This window comes from Delphinapterus leucas, chromosome 1 (assembly GCF_059928025.1).
Source record: "Delphinapterus leucas isolate spDelLeu-1000000601 "Yukka" chromosome 1, BTC_Dleu_Yukka2, whole genome shotgun sequence".
In the NCBI taxonomy this organism is placed as follows: domain Eukaryota; kingdom Metazoa; phylum Chordata; class Mammalia; order Artiodactyla; family Monodontidae; genus Delphinapterus; species Delphinapterus leucas.
Genome location: NC_143129.1, coordinates 146,185,197 through 146,198,130, shown reverse-complemented (window position 1 = coordinate 146,198,130; position 12,934 = coordinate 146,185,197). Strand labels below are relative to the sequence as shown.

Sequence of the window (12,934 nt, the reverse complement as noted above, 5' to 3'; positions counted from 1 at the left end):
TGGTGCTGGCCCACCATGGCCTGTGGCTGCTGGAGGAGGGACAGGGCCTCAGCACTGCCTGTGCCAGGGCAGCGAGAGCTCAGCAAAGTTCAGGCCAAGCCCTGCAAGTCACAGTTCTTCCTGGGCCTCAGCTTTCCTTTCTGTGAAATGGGGGTACAGATTCTGTGAGGCCAGGCCCGGTGAGGGTTGTGGGAGGCTTTGCAGACCTGCCTAAGGACAGGGCTTCACTTCACCCCGACCCCTCCAGAGGGCAGCCCTGAGGGGGTGGGTGGGAGGGGAGGGCGGCAGCCAGCAGGTCCGATGCATGCTGAGGACAGGGTCCAGAGTGGGCTCTGCCTTGTGGCCTGGAGGGCCCCATTATGACTTTCGTGGGCCCTGGTCCCCTCCCGCAGGCACCATGGCCCGGAGCGGGGCGCTGCTGCTCCTGCTGCTGTTGCCGCTGCAGCTGCAGCTGGGACCGGGGCTCGCCGTGAGGGCCCCTGTGTTTGGCCGAAGTGGAGCCCACAGCCTGAGCCCTGAAGAGAATGAATTCGTGGAGGAGGAGCCGGTGCTGGTCCTGAGCCCTGAGGAGCCGGGGCGCGGCCCGCCCACCATAGACTGCCCCCGAGACTGTGCCTGCTCCCAGGAGGGGGTCGTGGACTGCGGCGGCATCGACCTGCGCGAGTTCCCGGGGGACCTGCCTGAGCACACCAACCACCTGTCCCTGCAGGTGAGGCCGGCGCCGCGCCAGCGGTCACCAGGGCCCGCCCCCCACACGGTGACCCCCGCCCCAGAACCACCCGCGCCGCAGCCCCGGCTCTTGCCCGGGGCTCCCCATCCCCCCGACGCAGGGCAGGTCAGACTCGAGGAGGCTGGTTCCACCACGGGCCGTGCCCCCCTACCCCCCGGCCCGCGTCCCAGGCACAGAGCACAGTGACCTCATGACCTGCTTTGTCCCACGGGAGGAGTCTGGGCTGAGGCCCTGTCAGCAGAGTCAGGCCCTGAGAACAGACACAGACCTGCCCGGCAGCTGACCCTCTGGACAGACACGGCACCTCAGACTCCATTACAGGCCAGGAAAGTGAGAGCAAAGCAGACCCCCCTGGGGCGCCCTGGGGGCTCAGGGTACAGAGTGCTCTCCCCAGCTGGGGCACAGGCTAGATTTTAGAACCTCAGGAAGTGGGACACGGCATTCCAGACGGGGACTCTGGTAGCGCTGGTGCACCCATGACACCCTCGTGCAGCCCAGCAGCCCTGGGGGAGAGGGAGGGTCTGTCGCACCCATTTCCAGAGGAGACCAGGCCCAGTGAAGGAAAGTGACCGGCCCACGGTCACGTAGCCCTGTGGGTTCTGGGCTGGCCAGTGGTGGGAGCCCAAGACTGGGGTAGCCTGTGAGGGAAAGGGACGAGCTGAGGGCAGCACTTCTTGTTGCTTCATTCATCGAATAGCTCCTGTGTACCTGCTGTATGCTTCTGCTCCTATGTGGGGTGCTGGGCATGTAGGGAGGTCTCGGACATGCTCTGCCCTTGAGGCTCTCACAGTCTGTGAGGGAGGCAGAGACCTAAACAGGTAGAGATAACAAATAGAGATAGAAGGACTAGTGCTGTGAGGCCAGGGCAGCTCCTAATCCAGCCCCCTGATCCAACCCAGGAAGGCTTCTGGAGGAGGTGGTACCTGACCCAGGTTTTAAAGCATCTCAAGGGAAGTAGGGGTCTACAGGGCGTAGAAAGGGAACTAAAAGTGGTTTCTGGCTTGGGGGAGGGGAGAATGGGCTGGGACACCTGTCACTAAGTGGGAGCATGCAGCGAGCAGGTGTGCAGGGTAGACCACATTCCAAGTTTGAACTGCCTGTGGATGCCCGTGTGCGTGTGCGTGGGACTCCTAGAAGGGGGACCCACACCTCTGTTGTTACTGCTGAGCCTGCAATGCCCACATCTGGGCCTGCTTCAGAGCCAGTCCCCAGGGTTTGTCCACCATGGGGCAGAATCCCAAGGGAAGCGCCCAACACAGGGACTGGCTCCTGGGACTCTGGCTGAGGGTGGGTGCAGGCCTCTAATGGGGCAGCACCCCCTCATGCTGCCTCCTCACCGCCCCCATCCCCCTACTCCCCAGAACAACCAGCTGGAGAAGATCTACCCCAGGGAGCTCTCCCGGCTGAATCGGCTGGAGACTCTGAACCTCCAGAACAACCGCCTGACTTCCCGAGGTGAGGGGTCACCCAGAGCTGGGCACCAGGACCCCAGGCAGGGAACTAGGGGCCCATGGGGAGAGCCCCGCCCTGCAGACCCTGGCATATGCGAAAGAGCAGGCCTAGGCTGGGCCGGCATTGGGTCCCCACGGCAGGGGCTCCCTGTGGTTGGTTGCCTAACAGCCGCCACTGGGTGTTTCTGAGACCCAGAGGTCCGATCCGGGGAGAGGCTTCAGAGCAACTCAGACTCCAGGGCCTGAAGAGTCACAGACTCTTCAGTTCACAGAAGGCCTTTAGAATCAAAGAGCGTAGAGTCCTCAAATTTTAAAAAGTTATTTTTCTGACAATGAAAATAGTTTCTGATTATAGTAGAAAATTTGGAAATATAGAAAATAAAATGGAATAGAAAAAACCCACTCATGATTCTGCCACTTGGAGTTTAGCCACTATTGACATGTTGGTATATTTCTTTCCATTTTAAGAAAAAGCATAATTTATATACCATAAGGTTTACCTGAATTAAATGTACAATTTGATGAGTTTTAGTAAGTTTATATGTTGTACAACCATCACCAGAATTCAGTCCAGTCCTTTTTCTTTGTGTTTTTAAATTCATAGCTGGTCTGATAGTATGGATATTATAACTATTAGAACTGCTTTGTTTCATTTAGCAATTAGCTCAGCCACAAATTTCATGTTGCTAAAAACTCTCCGTGGCTATTACTTTACAGAGGGTATTCTGTGGAGGGATGCTGCACAGTTTATGTAACTGTTCCCTCTAGTTAGATACTTGGGTGAGTCCCAGCATCTGAGGGTCTGGGAGCCCAGAACCGAGTGTCAGAGGCCGACTTCAGGACTGGAGAAGGGCCAGCCTGGCCGGGCTCCCAGTGGCAGCCCAGTTCTGACACTGCATCTGCCAGATGGGGCAGGGGAGGGCCAGGTGGGGTGGAAGCTCAGAGGCCACAGCCCTGCCCTGCCCTGCTGTGGGGCTGGGTATGAAGAGGACCCTTCTGGGGCTGCCCCCAGGGAAGCACTCCTTCCTGGCATGTCCTCTGCCCTGTGTCCTGAACTTACGGGGGCCCATTCCCACCCAGGCTGCCCTGAGTAGGTGAAGGATCGGTCATTTCTCAGTGGACACTTCCCATCTGCTCTTCTCAGCAGATGGGAAGTGTCTCAGGGTCCCTGAGAGCCAGGGGAAGGAAAAGGGGCTGGGCAGGCCTGTTGGGAGGGGCTGGGAAGGGGTCAGAGCCACACCTGCCCCAGGGAGTACCTCCCTGTCCTGGCAAGTGGGGTGCGTGCGGGGGCGGTCAGTGCTCACGTGCTCCCCTGTAGCATCTCCTTCATCCAGGGCTCTGACCGATGCCTGTCCTTTGAAGGGCTCCCGGAGGAGGCATTTGAGCATCTGATCAACCTCAATTACCTGTACCTGGCCAATAACAAGGTGAGGGGCCTGCAGCAGGGCAGGGTGTCGGGGACTAAGCTCAGGGAACTTTCACCAGGGCCTCTTCTGGGCTGGCTGCTGGGTTCCTGTTGCTGCTCAGACATGGCCCAGACCCAGGGCTTCAGAGCGGTCAGATAATGGCAGAGGCTGAGACCTACATCGACGTAGAGGGGTGAGAGCTCATCCCCATGGGGAGGGAGCGCTGGAGGCCTTCCTGGAGGAGATGGCATTTGAAGGGCCATGAAGGGCAATAGGATTTCAGCCAGAGGCCTCAAGGGGGAGGGCATCACAGTAGAAGGGACAGCATGAGTGAAGACATAAAGGCACTCAACCTCAAGATATTTGGCCTGCCCCAGGGCTCTGTCCTGGCCCCCTCTCTCTGAACACTCAAGGAGACTGTCTCTCCTCCCTGCTCTGTAACACCCATCTACATCATGGCCACGTCCAGAGGCAGTCTCCAGCCTTTCCCCTACTCCCACTTGAGACTCAAAGGTCCACCTGCCTCCTCAGCATCTCCCCCAGATGTTTAATAGAAGTAGAACTGGTGCTTCCTGCCACAGCCCCCAAACCCCAGTCCTCCCGTTGTCTCCCCACCTCTGGAAAGGGCATCTCCAACTACCTGCAACACCACTGGTCAGAGCCACAAATCCAGGAGTGCTTCGCTCACGCACGTGTGGTCCCACTGCAGGCCCTCAGCTCCCCCCACCCACCAGCCCAGGACCGCCATCCCGCAGCGGGACACAGACGTGGAGCCCCTGCCTCCTCGTTTGCTGCCCCTTCTCCTCAGAGCAGCCAGAGGGGCTTTACAAAATCGTGCCTCACTTCTACTTCCCATCTCCCCTCCCCACTTAAAACCCTCCTGTGGCTTCACCCTTGGCCCAGGAAGAAACCCACACGTCTCCCCGAGGCCCTCAGATCTGTGTGCTCTGGGCCCGCCTGCCTCTCTTATCTCCCCACTGGCCCCGCCACACCCCGCTTCACCCCCAGGCCTGGCAGACCCCACACACAAGGCCTCTGCTCGCTGCCCCTGCTGTGTGGGGGCTCTCCCCGCAGACAGCGTTTAGGGTGCTGTCATGCCTTAAGTGTTACCTGTTCTCCAAGCAACCAACCCAGTCGTTCTCTGTCATCAGTCTGTTTGAATTCCCTGCAGAGCCGTGATCACTCCCAGATACTTTTATTCCTGTTCATTCACTAGGATGTAAGCTTTGGTAGTGGAGGTGGAAGAAGGTATCTCTGTATCTTGTTCCCTAGGACATGTCCAGTGCCTGGAACTGTGCCTGGAATATTGCAGACTCAGGGACTACTATTGAATGAATGAAGGGTAGACACTATGATCTGGGTCTGGGGAAGTGTGGGTGCTCACTGTGGCTGCACAGAGGGCCAGTGTGGGGGGGCAATGAGGGGAGAGACCAGGAGAACAGGCAGAGCAGGGGACAGGCTGGAGAGCTTTGAGTGCCAAGCTCAGGACTATGGGGAACTGATTGTGTGTTACTGGGGATTTTAGAAAGATGGCTCTGGTTGCAGGGAGGAGACGCATTGAAGGGGCTCAGATGAGCAGCAGGTAGTGTAACTCAGCGGAAGCCTCTGACCTGCCACTGGTCCTTGTACCCAACTCTTCCCTTTCCAGCTGACCTTGGCACCCCGGTTCCTGCCAAATGCCCTGATCAGTGTGGACTTTGCTGCCAACTATCTCACCAAGATCTACGGGCTCACCTTTGGCCAGAAGCCAAACTTGAGGTCAGAGGTCAGAGGGGGGCCCTGGGCTTAGGCTGGAGAAAAGGGAGGAGCTGAGGCAGAGGCTGCCAGCCCTGAGTGGGGCCCAGGGGCCCAGACAGGCCCTGGAGGAGGGGCATGCTGTGCAGAGCAGGCATGATGCCCCATGCTCAGGGCTGCGGTGACAGACGCCCTGGGCTGCAAGGGCACAGGATCTGGAAGACTGACCCCTAAAAGATGAGGAGGAATCAGTACAGGAGGCGAGGACAGAGGGTGATATCTGGGGAACTGCGGGGAGCCAAGTGAGGGTGTTTCCCTCCTTCCCCAGCCCCCGGGGGAAGGGAGCATCTTTCAACAGGCAGAGCCATCCCTCGCTGAGAGCTGCTTTGGGAGGAGTGAGGCCCCCCAGCACAGGTGTGTGAGCAGTGCAGGGTGGTGTTGGGGAGGGAAGGTGCTGACAACCTCCGGTGCCACTCTGTCCCTGAATCTGTCACCTCGATTCTCTCCATTCCCTGGAGGAGCCAGAGTTGCTGTGCATGGCCCCTTCCCACAGATGAAAAGGCTGAGGCCCAAGAGAGGCCACGCAGCAAGAATGCACTATATTGCCTGTGGATTTCTCTTGTTCCTTATCTTCTCTCCTTGTAGTATGGTGGCTCCATGAGGGCAGGGGCTTGTTGGTTCTGTCCACTGCTATATCTTTAGGATCTAGAACAGTCTTGTCACCTGGAGGCACTCATTGTATATTTGCTGAATGAATTGAGGGGTCACCTCCTCTGAGCCAGGATCCTGTGCTGGGCACAAGGGACAAAGAGGTGATAAGGATAGGACCGTTCTCAGGAAGTCCACAGAGACAGCTGTGTAAAGCCGACAGGCAGGGACTCCAGGGTTGCAACACTAGGGGTACAACTGAGAACCTTGAAGGATATAGAGGAGCAGGAACTTGGGGTCAGGAAATCCTGTTTCTTCCACTAACTTGTGGGGTGGGTCCTTGGTCCCCTCGGCTATGTAGGGGGGACTGGATTTGGTGGGGTCTGGGGTTCTTGAGATGGGAGGAGGGTGCCCTGGGCCCCAGGCCCAAACTGAGCAAGGTCTGGAGCCTCACCAGGTGAGATGGTGCCGGGGCTGGGAGGCCTGGGTGGGTGAGCACCTGTGCCTCACGCCCTAGGTCTGTGTACCTGCACAACAACAAGCTGGCGGACGCTGGGCTGCCGGACAACATGTTCAATGGCTCCAGCAACGTGGAGATCCTCATCCTGTCCAGCAACTTCCTGCGCCACGTGCCCAAGCACCTGCCACCTGCCCTCTACAAGCTGCACCTCAAGGTGGGAGGGAGAGGGCAGGGAGGAGCACTGCCAGAGCAGGGACCCACAGCAGGGGAGGAGCCCAGTCCCACATGGGCACAGCGGTAAGGCCGTGGGGCCTTGAGCGCGTGCCGGCGGGCACAGCGTCTGCAGAGCAGAATCAAGCAGAAGCCCGGGCGCCTGGCTGTCAGCCCCACATGGAGTGCTTTAGGCCTGGGCCCCTCTCCGTGGCTCCGCCAGACCCCGCTCCACACCTCATCCCAAGGCTCTGCCCTTGCCCCTTGGCCGTCCCTTATGCTCCCCTCCCTACCGTCCCACCTCTCAGAACAACAGGCTGGAGAAGATCCCACCAGGGGCCTTCAGTGAGCTGAGCAACCTGCGTGAGCTGTACCTGCAGAACAACCACCTGACTGATGAGGGCCTGGACAACGAGACCTTCTGGTGAGCCCCTAGCTGGGCCCTCAGTGTGAGCTCGGCACCCAGGAAGCCCTTCCCAGGGCTCACATGGCCGGGCCCTTGCCCACCTGCCCCTGGCCGGTTTCCACAGAGAAGGAACTTGGAGACTTTTGCCTTTACTGACATTTCTGTCCCCAAGAATAATGGTATGTAAGGCCTGCCAAAATTCTAGTAAGGCAAGGAAGTGTTTGCAGAGGCTATCTTCTTCGTACAAAATAGAAACTCAGACATTCTTGTTGAAGGCAAATCTATTTTCAGTTTTTAGGGCCCGGGTAGCCTAAAAGGACAAAAGGCGTTAGTAAAACAATTAGTTTTCAAATAAACTCTTATGTGTCAGAAACCATGCTGGATCCTTCCTATACCAATATATCACGGAATCAAACCAGTGAGAGCCTTGGAGACGATTGAGGTCCCCCAGTCAGCTAGCGGCGGAGCTGGGATGGGTTAGAGGCAGGTCCCCCGCCACCTCCCTTGGGAATAATGTTGGAAACAAGTGCCATGTGGGCTCCTGCCCACTGGCCTGATCCCCCGCCTCCCTCCAGGAAGCTCTCCAGCCTGGAGTACCTGGATCTGTCCAGCAACAACCTGTCGCGGGTCCCGGCAGGGCTGCCGCGCAGCCTGGTGCTGCTGCACCTGGAGAAGAACGCCATCCGGAGCGTGGACGCAGATGTGCTGACCCCCATCCGCAGCCTCGAGTACCTGCTGCTGCACAGCAACCAGCTGCGCGCGCAGGGCATCCACCCGCGGGCCTTCCAGGGCCTCAAACGGCTGCACACGGTGCACCTGTACAACAACGCGCTGGAGCGCGTGCCCAGCGGCCTGCCCCGCCGCGTGCGCACCCTCATGATCCTGCACAACCAGATCACCGGCATCGGCCGCGACGACTTTGCCGCCACCTACTTCCTGGAGGAGCTCAACCTCAGCTACAACCGCATCACCAGCCCGCAGGTGCACCGCGATGCCTTCCGCAAGCTGCGCCTGCTGCGCTCCCTGGACCTGTCAGGCAACCGGCTGCGCACGCTGCCGCCCGGGCTGCCGCGCAACGTGCACGTGCTGAAGATCAAGCGCAATGAGCTGGCCGCCCTGGCGCGCGGGGCGCTGGCCGGCATGGCCCAGCTGCGGGAGCTCTACCTCACGGGCAACCGGCTGCGCAGCCGGGCCCTGGCCCCCCGTGCCTGGGCCGACCTCGCTGGTCTGCAGGTGAGGGGGCGGGGCGAGGCGGGGGCAGGGCCGTGCCCATGTGGAGGGCTACTGGTCTGGCTGCTCTGAGCCCACCCATCTGCTGGGCCCGAGTGAGGGGTGGGCGGGAGGGCTGGGGCGTGAGGAAGGTACCCGCTGGGCAGTCTGGGCCTTAGGGTAGGGGGTCTGGGCCATACCCAGGGTATGGCGGGCTCGCGGTACAGGAGCGCAGGGCAGAGCTCAGCGGACATGGCTAGGCAGAGCTCACCACCTGCAGGGACAAGCTTGAGGAGCCCTGTGGGGATAAGGGGAGGTCATGGCTGCAGGTGCGGGGGGCACTGGACATTATTCAGGAAGACTGGGGGGCAGGGACAGTTCAGGTGGCATGGGAGAGTGGAGCTCACCTCCCTGTGGGCAAAGGATAGGTGCCTGGAGAAGGCTGGGCTTGGGGCAGGGGAGGACGGCAGGCCTGTGAAGGGTGCTGACCTCACCATTCTGCAGAGTCTGGGGGGGTGTACTTGAGGCTTCTGGGACTGGTCAGTGAGTGTGGCTCTCGTGGCCAGAGTCTGAGACAGGAGGGCTATCTAGCCATGTGGACTGAGCCTCCTTGGTTACAAGTGAAACCTGCCGACCCAGTGAGGGGCGGAAAGGGAACTTGATTAGAGAAACCTGGGAGGCTCTGCTGCCTTACCAGGCCCCTCCCTCCCAGATGTCCTCAGGCCTTCTCTTCCCTTTTCCTCAGGGCTCTGCTCAGATATCAGCTCCTTGGGAGGTCTTCCTTCACCGCCTGCCACCTTCCTCTGCTTTGATTTTCTTCATAACCCTCATCCCTTCCGACAACAGATCATCTGTTTGCTTGTTTGTTGTCTGCTCTTCCTGCTAGAACAAGGGGCGGGCACTTTAGTCTGTTGTGTTTCCTGCTGGACCAGGGCCCTCGTTGTGATAGGTGCATAGTACATGCTTGTGTGGGGAGCTGTCAGGGTGGGGATGTCGGAGGGGAGTACAGGGGAGAGGCCCCGAGAGTGGGAGGCTGGGAGGTGGGGCAGAGCCCTGAGGGTGGAGTTGGGGGTTGGCAGCTGGCCCTGCAGGAGCAGCTGGGGTCTCTCCCAACCCAGACAGCCCGGCCGAGTGCCAGACACCAGGATCCAACCACCTGTGCCGGTCTCTCTTGGGTATTCTTAAGGGGCCCAAACCCCATTATCCTCTCTTCCACACCTGCTCCTTCTGCTGCATTTTCTAACTCGCTGAAGGGGGCAACATCCACCCAGGTGTCCACGGGAAACGTGGATGCTGCCCTGACACCCCCTTTGCACGCTGTCTGCCCTCCAACACCCATTGTCACTAAACCCTGCCAACTCTACCATCACATCTCCCCATCTCTCCACTTCTCTCCATCCCTACTGCTCATACCGCTAAGTCAAGCCTTCCCCATTTCTTTCCTGACCCCAGCTTCCTAGGAGCGCTCCACTCCTAGATTCCACATGCAGTCAGAGTGTATCTTGAAAAAAACGTGCTCACCTTACACTCCCACCCAGGACCCTTCTGTGTCTCCCCGCTGCCTTTAGAACCCAGACCAGCACCCTTGCCACAGCCTTAAAGGCCTAGTCTGCCCCTGCTCCCAGCCTAGCATCTCAGTTTCCCAGGTGCACTGGGCTTTGTTCATACTGTCCCCTCTGCTGGAAGCACCTTCTCCACACTGGTGGCACCTACTCATTCATTCATTCCACAAGCCTGTACCGAGCCTCACCATGTGCAGACACAGCTCTAGAACTGAGGACCCAGAGGGAAATAAAACAGACCCAGGGTCACTACCCTCCTAGAGCTTATAATATACCTAGGACTCAACTAAAGTGTCACCTCCTCCAGGAAGCCACCAGTGATGGGCAGGTTAGATGCCTGCCCGGGTGAGTCCAGTCGGGGATGGGGTGTCTGGTGGAGGGGGTTCTTCCTCTCACTGTTGGATCTTTCTACAAGCAGCTGCTCTTGTTGCTTCAGAGCCCCCACCTGCGCTGGCTACCGTCTATTCCCTCGACCCGAGGCCGAATCGGGCCCCTCCCCCAGGCTCCCCCATCACAGCCCAGTTCCACTGCTGCTATTGTCAGATTGTTGTGTCCGTCTCCCCTGCCAGCTTCCTGAGCACGGAGGCAGCGTCTCAGTGGATTCCATGCCCCCAGTGCCCATGGGCAGGCACTGAGGATGTTTGGAATGAATGAGGAAGTGCTGGAACCATGTGGAAGGAACCCAGTGGGGAGCAGGGAGCCCTGCTGGGTAGGGGAGGTGACAGGGAGGCTCCCTCAGGTGACTGAAGCGAGTGCTCCCCCCTGGCCCTGAGCCCCAGCCCGTCAGGGTGAGGAGGGAGCTTAGAGATGGTGGAAGCCCACCTGTGGCTGCACAGGTGTGTGTCGGGGCAAGGGTGCTGACAGCCCAAGGGGCAGGCAGTGAGTCGGGCCCGGGCACGTCCGGGTCTCCTGCCTGCTGCAGGTGCGTCCTTCTCCCTGGGAAAACTACCCCATTTTCCTGGCCACCTGCTTCCTGGACTCTAGGCCTGTGGTGACTCTGAGACTGACCAGCCTGGGGCCTGGCTGCCATGCCAGAGTCACTGTGGGCTTTGAACCCTTGCCCCTGGCCCCTGTCCACATGGCCCTGAGACCCACGAATGAGCAGCCCCATCTCCACCCTCATCTGACACCCCTGAGGTGAGATTTAAAGACTGGAGGACCCCTAGCCCTTGCCCTTCTGGGGTCTTTAGTCTGATGGTGGTGACAGGTGTGTTAAGGAGGGAGGACTTTGACACCTAGACATCTTGGCCGTGAATTCCTGTGGGAAGGCAGAAGGAGTGGAGTAGGATGTATATCAATTAGGACAAGGGTTCGGAGTCAGGTGCACCGGCCTCCGGCCCGTACAGGCTGTATGGCCTGGGATAGATCTCTGAACCTCTCTAAGCCTCTGTTTCCCCATCTGGAAATGGGGATAATTATAGACCCCACCTCACAGGGTTATGAGATTTAGATAGGCTCTGGGGTTGGTGGGAGCGTGGCATGCTGTTCAGTGCTTTGGCTCCCCTGGTCACCCCTGCAGCTGCTCGACATCGCCGGGAATCAGCTCACGGATATCCCCGAGAGGCTCCCCGAGTCGCTCGAGTACCTGTACCTGCAGAACAACAAGATTAGTACTGTGCCCGCCAATGCCTTTGACTCCACACCCAACCTCAAAGGGATCTTTCTCAGGTAGGAGGTCCTCTGGGCCCTGCACGTGCCCCTCTGGGGACTGGCCCGGCTCCAGCAGGGTAGTCAGGTCACATGGGAACCACTTGCAGGTAGAGGTCAGTATTTGAAGCCTAGCTTTCCTGCTGACCAGCTGTGTGACCCTGGGCACATCACAGAACCCCACTGAGCCCCTGTTTCCTTGGCGCTCAAGGGTGGGGACAGTCCTGGCCAGGCCTGGTGAGGTTCATGGGTTTGTGAGAGGGCTTTGGAAGATTTAAAAAGCAGAGCATGTGGGTGTTATTGATGTTCCTGTGGCAGGAGGGGACCACAGAAAGCATCTTCCCAGTTTACAGCTGGGAAGGCTGAGGCCCAGAGAGCACAGGTGACCACTGTGTCCACAGCTGGCCAGGCTGGGCCTGGGCCTCAGATCCAGGACAGCAGATGTTCAGGTCCTCACTGGGGTTCTGGGGGTTTCAGATGATTCAGGGGACCCAGCTACGCAAGGAGCTTCCATACAGCAGAGCCAGGGTGGTTTTTCCCACCATCCCCATCCCCCAAGTCAGAGAGGAGACAGATCAGAGTAAGGCAGTATGTGCACTGCCGGGGGCTTTGTGACCCAGAAGGCCAGGCTGGGTGACATCGGGGTGGTGTGACCTGTGCCTCTCGCCTCCTGCAGGAGACCGAGGTGCAGAGAGTTGAGGGGGCCTGAGATCAGAGCCCAGCCTCCCCCTTCCCAAACCTAAGTGTGTCCCTGGCCCAGCTTGGCCCTGGCCTTGTCTGTGTGCCCCTCCACACCTGGCAAGGCGACTCCAGGCTGGCAGTGCAGGAGCCTTAGGCCTAGAGGTTAATGCCAAAGGGCAGGCAGGGAGGAGGTGTCTGTGTCTGCCCCCCCAAGTCATAGTGAGAGCACATATGCAGGAGGCCTTCCCTCCGCTGCACTGGGTCACCCCTACCCCCCAGCAGCAGCCACACCGAAGAGCTTGAGCTCCCCGTGTCACCTGCGCTCCTGAGCCGCCTCCTTTTGTGTTTGCCGCGCGTCTTCCCGGAGGGCCCGTCCCCTGCGCTCCACTTCTGGGCTGGGTCGGTGTGGGCACGGTCAGGCCCCGGCGCTGACCCCACGTGGGTGGCCTGCACAGGTTTAACAAGCTGGCCGTGGGCTCTGTGGTGGAAAGTGCCTTCCGGAGGCTGAAGCACCTGCAGGTCTTGGACATAGAAGGCAACCATGAGTATGGTGATGTTTCCAAGGACCGGGGCCGGTTGGAAGAGGAAGAGCAGGAGGAGGACAAGGAAAGGTGGTAGTGACAGGGTAACCACACCTGACATAGGTAGGTGGTCCGTGCGGGGTGTGCTAACCTGCTTCACCAGATTCCTTGCCCTGACCCCAGTCTAGGTCTTTCTGTCCTTTCCTCACCCTCTGTCCCCTGTTTCATCATTCATTTTGCAAATCTGTTAGAGCACTTGGTATGCTCAG

The 12,934-nt window shown here is 59.2% G+C and overlaps 1 protein-coding gene across 1 annotated transcript; it reads left to right on the top strand.

Annotated features, from left to right (window-relative positions):
• Positions 1-364: 364 nt before the first annotated feature.
• Positions 365-12,934, top strand: PODN (podocan). Its single transcript, XM_022575712.3, has 9 exons — positions 365-709; positions 2,092-2,185; positions 3,544-3,608; positions 5,236-5,345; positions 6,487-6,643; positions 6,948-7,063; positions 7,621-8,278; positions 11,336-11,484; positions 12,600-12,934. The coding sequence occupies exons 1-9, from the start codon at positions 398-400 to the stop codon at positions 12,760-12,762; spliced, it is 1,824 nt and encodes a 607-aa protein (XP_022431420.1). The 5' UTR covers positions 365-397; the 3' UTR covers positions 12,763-12,934.

Excerpts from the sequence above, each read along its gene's own strand:
- PODN (XM_022575712.3), top strand. The coding sequence starts at position 398 with ATGGCCCGGAGCGGGGCGCTGCTGCTCCTGCTGCTGTTGCCGCTGCAG. Across the intron at positions 5,346-6,486 it reads GGCCAGAAGCCAAACTTGAG|GTCTGTGTACCTGCACAACA; the intron begins GTCAGAGGTCAG and ends CTCACGCCCTAG. Across the intron at positions 7,064-7,620 it reads CTGGACAACGAGACCTTCTG|GAAGCTCTCCAGCCTGGAGT; the intron begins GTGAGCCCCTAG and ends GCCTCCCTCCAG.